General features: G+C 45.5%; 1 protein-coding gene across 5 annotated transcripts in view; it reads right to left on the minus strand.

Moving 5' to 3' along the window:
* Nucleotides 1–3,257: 3,257 nt before the first annotated feature.
* LOC121271726 (carnitine O-palmitoyltransferase 1, liver isoform-like) overlaps nt 3,258–14,318 on the minus strand; it is a 128,628-nt gene continuing 117,567 nt past the window's right edge. For 4 of the 5 annotated variants that reach the window (XM_041177918.1, XM_041177914.1, XM_041177915.1 and 1 more), the window contains exons 18-19: nt 12,212–12,304; nt 10,984–11,477 (exon numbers count right to left, since the gene is read on the minus strand). In XM_041177918.1, the coding sequence (XP_041033852.1) occupies nt 11,394–11,477; nt 12,212–12,304 (177 nt within the window). In that variant the 3' untranslated portion in view covers nt 10,984–11,393. Of the gene's footprint in view, nt 3,312–10,983; nt 11,478–12,211; nt 12,305–14,318 lie in introns of those variants that run through there. The other variant, XR_005941750.1, reaches the window with a different exon arrangement.

A 14,318-nucleotide genomic window follows, 5' to 3' on the forward strand; every position in this document is an offset into this window, starting at 1 on the left:
CGCCAGGGGCTGACGGGCTCCCCCCGGCGGCACTGCCAGAAAAAGCTAGCATTGTTGGATCCTGCAAAAACCCCTTCGAACTGAATTTGCAGAGCTCAGGACATCCCTGAACCCTCCCCTTCAAAAAATTACTTTCGAGTTGGAGGCCTATATAATAAGCGCACTAGTGTATTGTTGTTTCTTAGCTCCAAGTGGATAAGATTGGAGAAGCTGGGCTGTTTCTCAGAAGTCATGAGGAGTCTGGAGTCGATAGGGAAAATCTGTTCTCATTGGCGGAAGGGTGGAGAACCATGCAGATAATTCCTGACTTAAAGTGACACAAGCATTCAAAATGGAATTAGAGAGTTATCTGGAAGGAAGGATGTGCAGGGTTACAGGGCGAAGGTGGTGAATGGCACTAATTGAATTGCTCATCCAAAGAGCTGGTGCAGAAATGATAGGCCGAATGGCCTCCTGCACTGCACCAATTCTGTGAATCTGTGATTGGCAAAAGAACCAAAGGTGACAGGAGGAAAACCCTCTCTACAGGGCGAGTGGTTAGAATCTGGAATGCACTGCCTGAGAATGTGGTGGTGGTAGATTCAGTTGTGGCTTTCAGAAGGGAATTGGATAATATGAAGAGAAAAAACTTGCAAGGCAATGGGGAAGTTGGGACTACCTGAGCTGCTCTTGCACTGAGCTGGTGCAGACATGACAGGCTGAATGGCCTCATTCTGTGCTGTAACCATTCTATGACTTAGGCTGACATCACAGCCAGTTTGCACACAGCTGCAGTGTCTCCAGCTGAGCAAACCTGTTTAACGCTCATTTAAGAGGGCACCTGCGACCATTCAGACCTCCCTCGGCTCCACACAGGAGTGTCAACTCAGATTATGCGCTCAAGTCCAAATAAGATCATAAGATGTAGGAGCAGAAGTAGGCCATTCAATGAGATCATGGCTGATCTGATAATCCTCAACTCAACTTTCCTGCCTTTTCCCAATAACCTTTGATTTCCTTACTGATTAAAAATGTCTACCTCAGCCTTGAATGTTCTTAATAACCCAGCTTCTACAATCCTCTGCGATAAAGAATTCCTTAGATTACTACCCTCAGAGAAGAAATTCCTCCTCACCTCTGTCTTAAATAGGAAACCCCTTACTCTGAGATTATGCCCTCTGGTCCAAGACTCTCCCACAAGGGGAAACAACCTCTCAGCATCTACCCTGTCAAGCCCCCTAAGAATCTTATATGTTTCAATAAGGTCACCTCTCATTCTTCTAAACTCCAATGAGTACAGACCCAACCCACTCAACCTCTCCTCATAAGAAAACCCCAACATACCCGGGATCAACCTAGTGAACCTTCTCTGGACTGCTTCCAATGCCAGTATGTCTTTCCTTATACAAGGGGACCAAAACTGTTCACAATATTCTAGGTGTAGTCTAACTAATGCCTTGTGTAGCTTTAGCAAGACTTCACTATTTTTATACTCCATTCCCTTTGAAATAAAGGCCAACATTCCATTTGCCTTCCCTATTACCTGATCTTGTATTTTGTTTTTTGATTCATGCACGAGGACCTCCAAATCCCTCTGTGCTGCAGCTTTCTGCAGTCTTTCTCCATGTAAATAATATTCAGCTCTATTCTTTCTGCCAAAATGCATAACCTCACATTTTACCACATTATATTCCATTTGCCAGCTTTTTGCCTACTTGCTTAACCTGTCTATATCCATCTGTAAACTCTTTGTATCATCCTCACCACTTCCCTTCCCACCTATTTTTGTGTCATCCGCAAACTTGGCAATAGTACATTCACTTTCCTCATCTAAGTCATATATTGGAAATAATTGTGGCCCCAAGCACTGATCCCTATGGCACTCCACTAGTTACAGGTTGTCATCCTGAAAATGCCCCCTTATCCCAAATCTCTGTCTTCTATTAGTTAGCAAATCCTTATCTATGCTAATATACTACCCCCAACACCATGGGCTCTTATCTTATTAAGTAGACTTATGTGCGGTACCAAATTGAACACCTTTTGGGAATCCAAATATATTACATCCACTGGTTTCACTTTATCTATCCTGTTTGCTGCCTCCTCAAAGAATTCCAATAAATTTGTCAGGCATGATTTCCCCTTCTTGAAGCTATGCTGACTCTGCTTGATAATTTTATGCATTTCTAAAGGTTCTGCTATTACATCCTTAATAATAGACTCTAACATTTTCCCAATGATGGATGTTAAGCTAACTGGCCTATAGTTCCCTTTTTATTGTCTCCCTCTCTTTTTGAATAAGGCCGAGAGAGGGAGGCAAACGCTTGCGGGGAGCGGAGCTCGAGGCCTTGGTTACCATGTTAATGGCCCATTAAAGCCCCCAATGTGAACTCATGCCAACCGATTGGCCATTCCTGGACCATAGACCCTCCACGGGCAGATCGTAGCAGTCAATGAAGTAAAACAAAGTGCTAAATATCGATTACAGCCTTCACTACATAAGAAAACAGTCCCATTCATGAAAGCCCATTCAAAACTTTTAAATGCTCTAAAGTATTTAATCTATTATGAAAACAAACAGACTTGCTTTCATAACCCACATCAAAGGCAGTTAATCCTTTAATAATCTCTTTGAACTGTCAATCAAACTGTGAAAACCTAGGATCTCCTTCTGGCATAATTATAGATTGTGGAAAGCAGCCAAGCATTAATGACAAAGATAGCCCTTAGTGTAATGTCAACAAACAACTATCATAACTGCTAAACCAGATTTTTTTTTAACCTCAATGACACAGGCAGGTTGTTTTTTTTATTTCTAAGGGCTGGGGATTTAAATGATTTCACAGCTTGACAGTTCTACAGACCTTCCCCATCCTCCATGAGCTTTGATGTCCACTCTAAAAATTTGTAACTTCCACACTGCAGGTTAAGGCCCTTGCTACAGCGAACTGAGTTCAGATGGTGCTGCTGAGTTTGGGTTTCCTTCATGTACGATTCCTCTACTGGCGAAAATGGGGGCAGGACTACCAGGTCAGGGTCCCACCTGCTATAAGGTCGAGTTTCCATGACTCCACAAAAATGCAGGCCACAATTATAGTCGGCCCCACACGCACATGCGTATGCTTAGCCAACCAAACATATACAGACACTTTCAAATAAACACACACACACACACACACTCTTCCATCCTCACATTAAATGGCCACACTCAGAAACCTCTACATATCATCAAACACAAGATGGCACCCACAAATAATAAAAAGACAGGAAACGGATAGTTTCAGGCAATTGGTATTTTACTTCTGAGTGTCCCTTACTGATTGCATTGATACCTGCATAGACATTTACAAAAAAAAAACAAAATGAATGTCAAAAGAAGTGAGAGAATAAAAAAAACCAATAATGCAACTAACACGATTCAACATAGGAGACAGACAATTCTTCTAATGACATGGAAAACGAGAGCACCAAACTGAGATACCCGTTCCCACTTGAAAGAAGTGGGTATTATACACAACATCTGACATTGAATTTTGTACAACTGCAGCTCTGTCCAGGCTCGTCATGTGCTCATGAGTGTGCTGCTTGTTCCTGTACATGTTCTGTTGCATTATCTTAAAAATATTCGGCTCAAAATGCACTTGAAAGAAAAGAAAAAGTCTGCACTTGTTCCTGTTGTTCCCACTTCACTCCCACATAAAGAGAGCTGGGAGTTGCAATCAGGAATAAGTCACAGCAGTGATGATAAACATGCATGGCGATAGCAGACAACATGAACAACAATGGCACCCACTTGGCAGAGGAGCATGTCAAACCACAGAAATACAAGCCCAGTAAAATATGAACCTTGAAATCGCCTTACCATCTAGGAATTTATCCCTTTGAAGATATTATAGACTGGACTCTTAATAATGTGGGGAAATTCTTACTGTTTAGTTTGCTGTGTTTTAAGATTGCTATGTGTGTGAGACAAATAGGCTGCTACAAGTTTGGAACTGGGATTTAAACGAGAGGGTTATGGAAGAACGGACCATACTTATGGGAAATTAGACCCAGTTTCTAGTGCATAGAGTGGTGAATTATCGTTCAGTATTCTATGCAGCGTGAAGCCTAGGGAATGGCTTATGTCAAAGGCACCTGCCCAGGTGATAATGTATTAAGAAACACAAGAGGTGAGGCACATGGGAGTGGGACAATACCTGCAAGGTTTTAAAAATAATTAACCGAAAAGGGTGAAGTTGTTAAAGCTCCTCAAGACCCCTTTTCTCTTGAGGGCACCGACTAAATGCTGGGACACAGTTCCATGGGTGTCAGATGCCTTCCAGATGCCTTGCAAGAGTATGCCAAGAATGAGCATCAACAGACTACTCAACTGTAAAGAGCATCACAGCTGAGCCTGATCCTGACAGCCACACACACACACAAGGCACACACAAGGCACACACACACACACACAAGGCACAGGCGCGCACACACACACACACACAAGGCACAGGCACACACACACACACACACACACAAGGCACAGGCACACACACACACAAGGCACAGGCACACACACACACACACACAAGGCACAGGCGCACACACACACAAGGCACAGGCGCACACACACACACACAAGGCACAGGCGCACACGCGCACACACAAGGCACAGGCGCACACGCGCACACACAAGGCACAGGCGCACAGGCGCACACACAAGGCACAGGCGCACACACAAGGCACAGGCGCACACACAAGGCACAGGCGCACACACAAGGCACAGGCGCACACACAAGGCACAGGCGCACACACAAGGCACAGGCGCACACACAAGGCACAGGCGCACACACAAGGCACAGGCGCACACACACACACACAAGGCACAGGCGCACACACACACACACAAGGCACAGGCGCACACACACACACACAAGGCACAGGCGCACACACACACAAGGCACAGGCGCACACACACACAAGGCACAGGCGCGCACACACACACAAGGCACAGGCGCACACACACACACACACAAGGCACAGGCGCACACACACACACACACAAGGCACAGGCGCACACACACACACACACAAGGCACAGGCGCACACACACACACACACAAGGCACAGGCGCACACACACAAGGCACAGGCGCACACACACAAGGCACAGGCGCACACACACAAGGCACAGGCGCACACACACAAGGCACAGGCGCACACACACAAGGCACAGGCGCACACACACACAAGGCACAGGCGCGCGCACACACACACAAGGCACAGGCGCGCACACACACACACGAGGCACAGGCGCGCACACACACACGAGGCACAGGCGCGCACACACACACGAGGCACAGGCGCGCACACACACACGAGGCACAGGCGCGCACACACACACGAGGCACAGGCGCGCACACACACACGAGGCACAGGCGCGCACACACACACGAGGCACAGGCGCGCACACACACACGAGGCACAGGCGCGCACACACACACGAGGCACAGGCGCGCACACACACACGAGGCACAGGCGCGCACACACACACGAGGCACAGGCGCGCACACACACACGAGGCACAGGCGCGCACACACACGAGGCACAGGCGCGCACACACACACACGAGGCACAGGCGCGCACACACACACACGAGGCACAGGCGCGCACACACACACACGAGGCACAGGCGCGCACACACACGACGCACAGGCGCGCACACACACGACGCACAGGCGCGCACACACACGAGGCACAGGCGCACATACAAGGTACAGGCGCACACACAAGGCACAGGCGCACACACAAGGCACAGGCGCACACACAAGGCACAGGCACACACACACACAAGGCACAGGCACACACACACACAAGGCACAGGCACACACACACACAAGGCACAGGCACACACACACACAAGGCACAGGCACACACACACACAAGGCACAGGCACACACACACACAAGGCACAGGCACACACACACACACAAGGCACAGGCACACACACACACAAGGCACAGGCACACACACACACAAGGCACAGGCACACACACACACACAAGGCACAGGCACATACAGACGCGCACAGACAAGCAGGCAGACACAGGCACAGACACATACACAGACAGACACACAGGTCTACACATACCACAGGCACGCAGACACACAGAAACAGACACACATGTGCTCAGACACACGTGCTCAGACACACATATACACTCACACACAGCCCCCCCCCCCCCTCCCCCCACCCCCCCCCACACACACACACACACACACACACACACACACACACATTTTCCAGCAGCAGCCACTGGCTGATAACAAAATGGACATTTCCGCTCATTGGCCAGGTGGCCTTTCACCCCTGTTCCACCAGCCTGGCTGAGATCAGCTAACTTAGCAGGGGCTTGCGATCATTATCTGTGACAGGCCTGGTCTACGCAGTTTGGACTGGCTGACCATGGAACATTTTCAAATAGCTTTTCATCCTTGGTTATAGCAGCATTAAGTTAAATAAATTTGAAGCTATCAACACAGGGTGGAAGCAGTCAGTCAAGTTAGTGGATATGCACTCCGTCCCCACTGAGAGCATTCCTGCTTCTGAGTCTGAAGCTGCAGGGTTTGAACTCCACTCCAGATGGGACTAGCGAGACTGGAGCTGCAGCTCTGAATTCACAGATACTTGTGTCTTATAGGCCCACTCTCCCTATTGTATGGGAGACCCCAAAACCCTCCTGCGATATCAGTGCACAGTGCGCAGGTAATGGAGAACCTCTGGGACTGTTGATCAGGCAGCAAATCTTTCCAACAGCTTCACACTGTTTGCCAAAGAGAAGAATGAGAAGGTAGGAAAGGGACAAGCAATTTGAACCCTGGTTATAATAGTGACCAAAAAACAGAGTGTGACCCAACTGACTCTACTCTGCATCTGACAGCTGCAAATCCACACTTACACTGAAGCAGGGCATTGAGGCTCTGACTTTTATCGTCTCTTCCAAGGCTCCCAGCAGGAACATTTGGAATTCCCTAGGGGTGGGGGGTGGGTGTGAGAGGGTCAATGCAGCAGCCAAATCAGGAGGAGCCCCGAGGAGATTGCTAGTGGAAGTCTCTGGAATGTACTAAGTCACATCAGAAAACAATCACCATGCTACCTTCTCAGTGATTACATTTCCTTTCCTGAGGCTGGAGGAGGAATAGAAATTTCTACAACTGTGATGGCCAAACACCCCAATCCACACCATCCTGCACTGGTGTGGTACTTGGACGCTGTATATTGCACATGGTTGGTATCTGAACTATGGCACCTTACTGTGGTAACAAGGTATCTCTACCACCCACACCGGATATTCTGTGACTCCCTGTACACATCACCAACTTTTGTGCTCTGATTTTCCACTGGGGAAATGTATGGGTTAAAACAGGGTCAAAACTCTGCTTCAATTTAACCCATTCAGCTAGGTTATCACTGTCCCACAAAAGGTTAAGAGAGTTATAATGATTTAAGGACACAATTTACAACAGTAAAATGTTAACATAATATAAAGGTAGAAATCTGACACAAAACAGAGATGCACAATGGAGGTAAGTAAGCGCTCACGTGACTGAAAACTGTAATCATATAACGTGGTCCTTTAGTTACATTGCTCTTTGGTAATAAGTCAGAAATCCTCTGCAATTTGATCTCAAACCTGGTCCTTACCCTCCTGAATCTGCTAAATGTTTAATCCTAACCCTATATTATTCTATTTTATATTGGTAAAGATCACACCCTAACACTGAAAACGCAGAGGGGAGTTTTACTGGGATGGTATGACTGGAGAATACTGCAACACACCAGCTGCATCACAAGTGAGGTCTGGTTTAATTTTGGTTCACTTTCCACCACAATATCTGGAATGTGCAGTTACAATTTGTTTCTTGTTTTTGCAGTTTCCCTTTAAGGGGCTGCCTTTTACTTTGTCCCTGATTTTGTTAATTTAATTTATTTGTTTGTGCTGAAAAGAGTTACAAGCACAGCTTTAAATCAAATTGTACTTCAATTTTTTAGGTCAGATTAAGAGTGGACCAGTTAGATAACTGGATATAAACAATGGCTTAATCAGATCAAATCATATAACTGAACCTCCCCATGTCAAATATTTGTCAGAATTTGATCAGGATTTAATTGAAATAGAATGGGAAAATGCCACCACTAATCTCGCTTACTGGGAGACCCTTTTTTAAAATTTCCTCATGCTCCTGAGCTAAGGCTCTCACCTCTCTCGGTATGCAACAAGAGCTTTTGGAGTGGGAGCCTGCTCATGCGGATCAGCTGCTGACATTTAGCACACGCGAAGACCCGCTTATATACCTTTTAATGTGAACGTTCTGACAACAGAAGCACGGGGCTTAGTAGGGACCAGCAATGTATGCCTTCATGTGCTGTGTCTTGAAACTGGTAATGGCAAGAAGGAATATTGAACTGCGCTGGTGTGCATCACGCTGCCTAAGCAGTGTTGTGTCCCTGCTGTAGTGCTCGGGACAAGCACGGTTCGATTGCACCGTCAGAGATATAAATTAAACAATGTTTGTAAAATGATTGTGCATTACATTTTCCTAATGGTGAAGACAGAAGGAGAGAATGGAAAATACACTTTGCCAAAATAAATCCTTCTCACTTATTTCTTTTCAAATAAAAAGGGGCCTTTTCAATCCCTACTAAGATTCAAGGTCTTCATTTGGTATTTTTTTGGCTATGATTAAAATTTTGCAAATTTCTTGGTAAGTTATTTTAAATGTGATTGTCATTTAATCATTCGTAAATAATTTAATTCCACACGTGTCGACCTGTTTCAAGTGTTCAAGACTCCCAGCTTCTATTTCATTGTTTTTTTTTGGTGTTGCTGTCCTGCCAGTCTTAGTGTCTTGCAGTAAATGGCTTCATGGAATTGTTCATTTAATAGAATATATACAAATACATTATAAATACCATGGTCTTAAACCCAGCTTCCGGTTAGCCAGTTCTTCATAAATGTTTTAGCCCTGGGACTCGGCTGTGGTGAGATTAGTTCCGCAGAGGTGAGGACACAAATGGCTCACAGGATCAGGGTGTATGATTTTTAGATGGCATCTCAGCTTCACTATTAAAAAGTGTCAGGGGAGGGCAGGAATCCCTTTGATTTTAATGGGTAGCATTATATGTGCCTTTGTGAAACATGCATTTAGAGTTTGGTCAAAAACTCCAAATGGTGGAAATCTTCACAGATGCATTTACAATGTTGCTGCACAGGGTGATCAGGAGTGGGCAAGGTGCACACAATTCCTAGGGCGCTCACCCACCCGAAAATATAACGACTGATTTGTCTTAACAGCTGTTTCTTACTCAATTCAGGATTCCCCCGCCCCAGACTGCTTTCTTTCAGTTCCCAGCGAATTTTATTCCAATTGGGGTCAAATGGATAGATTTAATTTCCATCAGGTCGTCCCAATGAAGCTCTCGTACAGAGGCTGCGAGAAGCGAGGGCTGTCCATATCCTGGAGAAATGGAAAGCTGGCTAACCAGAGGTCCAGTTTAATGAAAACAAATCAATTCTATCTTTAATAACTGCATTTAAAGGCACCAGCTTCAACAGACAGAGCTTGAATTTAACAGATTTTAAAAGAAAAGATTGGGATATTGTTGGGATAAAAGATGGCACTCGTGGGGGAGAATGTTTCTTTTCAATCTTTAGAAGATTCTACTCGAAAACAGATTAACCACAAATAGAGAAACTCCAAAATTTAAAAAAAAACACCTGCCAGGAGTCCAAAGCTGAGTTAATAGCATGGAAGTTTTTCTCACAATTGGAAACAATAATCGAGTTTGATGCAGCTTTCTGTTTCTTCCCAGGATAGAAGTCCAAATAATTGGGCTTGATGGTTGGCTAAATGTGAAGCTAATTTTCTGCATACGAAAATGGGCTCTAACTGAATTTAGATTGGAGAAGAGATCTCCCATTTCATTGTTAAATGCCATAATACAGATTCAGTACCTAGCGAATGGAAGAGGAATATCTGATGGGACAGGTGCAGTAATTTCAATGATAAATGGAATCAGTCTGTTCAGTGGAGTCCAACTTCTTCACTTTACTATATGTAAATTCTGTTATCTCTCCGATGAAATTCATTCCCCTTCCCCCTGCCAGATGAGCTCCTGCCCATTAGACAAGCCTTGATCACTGTAATCGGCTACCGATTGCCGAATGCAAACTAAAGGTGGCACCAATGTGCGCGACACTGCTACTGTAGCATATCGGGGGCCGGGGGTGGGGGTTGGGCAACACTGTCCCCATGAGCATTAGTATTTTTCAAGTGTTAGTTGTATCCCAGTTCAAAAATCAAGCTTTTATGGAAATATAGTGTTGTGTCCAGTAAAGGTGATTGGATGTTCTGCATTCATGCTCTCCTCTGCCATACTTTGAAAGTTCTGTGCAACTAGAAACAAGGGGTGTGTGCCGCAATCGAACCTGGGACCCCCTTAATCTCCATTAATTCAGGGGGTTTCGAATGGAACATTTCTCTCTCAATAATGATCTAAGGCACGTGAAAAGATGACGTACTAAGGAGCCCTGGGTCATCAATGCCCTCAAAAAGAAAGCTGCAGCAAATTTTTTCTTTTTGACCATCTTTTCTCCACCACTCAGCCAGGCTTTACAGACCTGGTACACTCAGCCTATACAGGGCCAATCAGTTGCTCCCATTTTGTTGATTGTCCCAGATGCTGGTATCCCCCTAGTCTCTAGGTTAGGTTTGGAGGTTCACTGCAGCTCTGCAGCATATCCCAAGTTTAACAAAACACAGGCATGCAATGCCAAAGCAGCACACATGGTGCAAAACAAAAACAGAATTACCTGGAAAAACTCAGCAGGTCTGGCAGCATCGGCGGAGAAGAAAAGAGTTGACGTTTCGAGTCCTCATGACCCTACGGTCATGAGGACTCGAAACGTCAACTCTTTTCTTCTCCGCCGATGCTGCCAGACCTGCTGAGTTTTTCCAGGTAATTCTGTTTTTGTTTTGGATTTCCAGCATCCGCAGTTTTTTTGTTTTTATACACATGGTGCAACTCTGGCAGGGAAACAGAGAATGATTAGAAGAGTAAAATGTTATAGCTTAATTCTCTACAGAGAAAACAGCTTTTTAATGTTAATGTTCAAGCCCTGTCTCTTCCACACACCAGAGTTCCAACGGTAAGTCCCTTTCCTTTGCATTGTTGTTGCTTTTTGTTTTTTTAATTTAAAATCAGCCCCTTGACACAAATGAATAAATAATGAAAGTTGACACAAAGAAAACAGTGCATACGCACGCCAAGTCCTTTAGCAGAACGAATTGTTCAAGCAACTTTGGGTGTGCGGGATCCTCAGTGTTTTTTTCCCTCCCTTTTGCTGTGTCAGGCAGGTAGAATTACAACATTTAGGGCTTTTTCGCATCCAAATTGAAGAGTGCGAGGATGTCTGACATCGCGTCGGTGATGTGTTTACCAAAACGATGCGCGTCCTTTCGGAAAGCAAAAGGAGAAAGGATTTAGTCAGTATAATTTTAGAACTGTACATCTTTTATTTCCTTTGTGCAGGTAAGTGTAGTTCAGTGGTCTGCACTTATAGGGAATGTGGTTTCTCTGTATGTCTACCTGAACCCAATTAATTAAAATTAATACATATTCTTCAGTTTGTCCAGACATACTGACTACATTACAAGTTCTCAACTTTGAGCTTAAATCATTACCCCTCTGTACTTCTAATTTTCTAGCCCAACAACCTGTCCCCTTGTTCTCTGAACTTGTGCATTCCTCTCTTTCCCCCACGATTGGCAGTTGTGTACCCCAACACTAAAATTCCTTTGCTAAATCCTTCTGCCTCTCCATCTCTTTTGCAGAATTTTACCAAGACAAGTAATTGATTGCTGAGGTGAGCTCTGCCTCTACTCTACACGCTTCAAACTGGAACTGTTACCCCGGCACAGCAGAACGCCAGGCGCAGATCTGATTCCCATCTCCTCGTAGGACAGCACATGCAAGCTTCAGTCCGCTTTAATACTATAGGGCTCTACGTACCACATTGGGACCATTCCTTTGCCTCCATCAATGAACCCAGCATACTAACAGCAAGCTGCATAGTACAAATAAATTCTCCAGATGTCAGATTTTGAATGCTGGATGGAAGCATAATTCCTCTTCCCACACAAGTAAACCTCAGGGAGAGGTAAGTAAGGAGTGTGCACTGGGGCTTTACCGTTAATGGGCTGGAGACTTTGCAGGAGACGTGGAAGTTGATGAGATTCTCTCCGACGATAATATAAGAAACACCGTAACCGTCATCTGCAACCTAATCAACAAAGAGCCAGAGTCACCAACTTAGTGAGTTGTCAAGTCAATAACTGAACCACATTTATTGCAGCAATAAAATCTCTAATAGCTTGGTAGAACAGAACTTGAGTTTTGCTGAAAAAAGAGACAAACGGAAGTTTTTCATCTTGCACTCAGCAGGACAGTTAGCAAGCTTACCAATATAAGGGGAAAACAACAATTTATACTGTATGGGAAGAAAGTGCTGATTAGTAGGCAAGTTAACTGCCAAACATAGTGCAAATCTGGGACGATTCTGCCCAAAGTGCAGTAGCGGGTGGGAAAAAGGATGTTTTACCCATCGGCTGTAATGGCGACTTCTCATGCCGTATCGCCCCAATCCCACCTCATTAATCATGCATTTCTGGGAAGCACGGCATTTGGATGGCGGGCAGGCTCTGATTCGCCCGCTACTCCATCGCCTTGCTGCTTCATCACACCGGGCGCCACATTTAAAGTGTAGCCACATGCACACCTCTCAGTGCTTCCAGCCCAGGACTGCTGCAAAGAAGACACAAGCCCAAAAGGCAAGGAGACTGCAGCACCCAGGTTTAGTGACTCATCCCTCGAGCGCCTTTTGAACGCCGTGGAGGCCTGCCGTGATATCCTCTACAGCCGCTCTGGCTACAAGAGGTAGCAGCATTACCACTCCGGCTTGGGAGGCAATGGCAGTGGTGATCAGTGTCAATACTGCACAGAAGAAGTTGGCCATCCAATGCAGATAGAGGATGAATTATTTCATCCGTGCTGCCAGGCTAAGATAACAATCTCATGACTCTAAACTCACCCACTCACAAGCCCATCATACATTCACTAGATTCTCACTCACTGCCAGCTCAAAGGACATCAGCACACACGCTAACATACACATCCTCACATCTACATCTGACCTGATCTCCTCTGGAGATTGCCTTCTCAGTCCTCACCATCTTGAGGCCACTTGCACAGATCAACCTGCGCCCCCACACACACCCTGGGATACCTCCCTTCCTAGTTCAGCCATTGCCCTGCAGCTTCTTCCTTGCCTGAGGCCATGTCTCTCCCTTCCCCAAGCAAGCCCTACAGACATTGAGAAGACACCCCCACCTTACGGCTGGTCTGGTAGGTAGAGACTTGCCCAAGAGCCCCCCTAAAAGTGATGTGGCAATCACACGGATGTGGGCAGGCAATCCAACGTGGGGAGATGATTCCAGCGGGCTGGCCTTATAATGTTAAGCAGGTGTGTTACAATGAGGTTCCCGACATCCAATGGCAGGAATCATGGGATGCCACTGACGGGCAGGGTGGACCATTGCTAACTGATTTCACAACGCCGTGAACCAGATTTTTAGCCTTCTTGTCATATTGTTCACACACGCCGCCAGACACACTCAACTACAGCAGGCACAGAGAATTCCGCCCATTGTTTGAAATTTAAACCAGACAGCTTGACCTTGATTGGTCAAGGCATTGCCCTGAGGACTGAGTCAACGACTATCTGTCACTTATGCTGTTTAGGCAAAATAAGTGACAACCATTTGCTGACTCATTCCTCAGGGCAATGCCTTGACCAATCATTGTCAAGCTGCCTGGTTTAAATTTCAAACAATGCTTGGCAGTTAACTGTTAGTTACCATCACTGGTGCATTCTTCATGGCAACGCCTCTACCAGAGTCAACTTGCCAATCAATCAGCATTCTCTTCTCATACAGTATAAATTGTCGTTTTCCCCTTACACTGGTATTCTTACAAAGTGTCCTGATGAGTGCAAGATGAACAGCTTCGACATGTCTCCTTTTTCAATAACACAAACCTCTTACTTTTAAATGAAAAAAAAACTCCCTTTGGTTGTTACATCTAAATGCTCCTCCTCGGGTGGGAGTAAATGCATTCTGTAGTGTTCAATTGTTCTGTGTTTGATCATGAGAGTCTGGTAACTGATCTATGCTCAATGTGCTCAACTGATTAAGTCTGGGTATGGACTCAAAAAAAGTAAAGCTGTAAAAAGAGCCAGA

Source organism: Carcharodon carcharias, chromosome 31, assembly GCF_017639515.1.
Source record: "Carcharodon carcharias isolate sCarCar2 chromosome 31, sCarCar2.pri, whole genome shotgun sequence".
Classification (NCBI taxonomy): Eukaryota; Metazoa; Chordata; class Chondrichthyes; order Lamniformes; family Lamnidae; genus Carcharodon; species Carcharodon carcharias.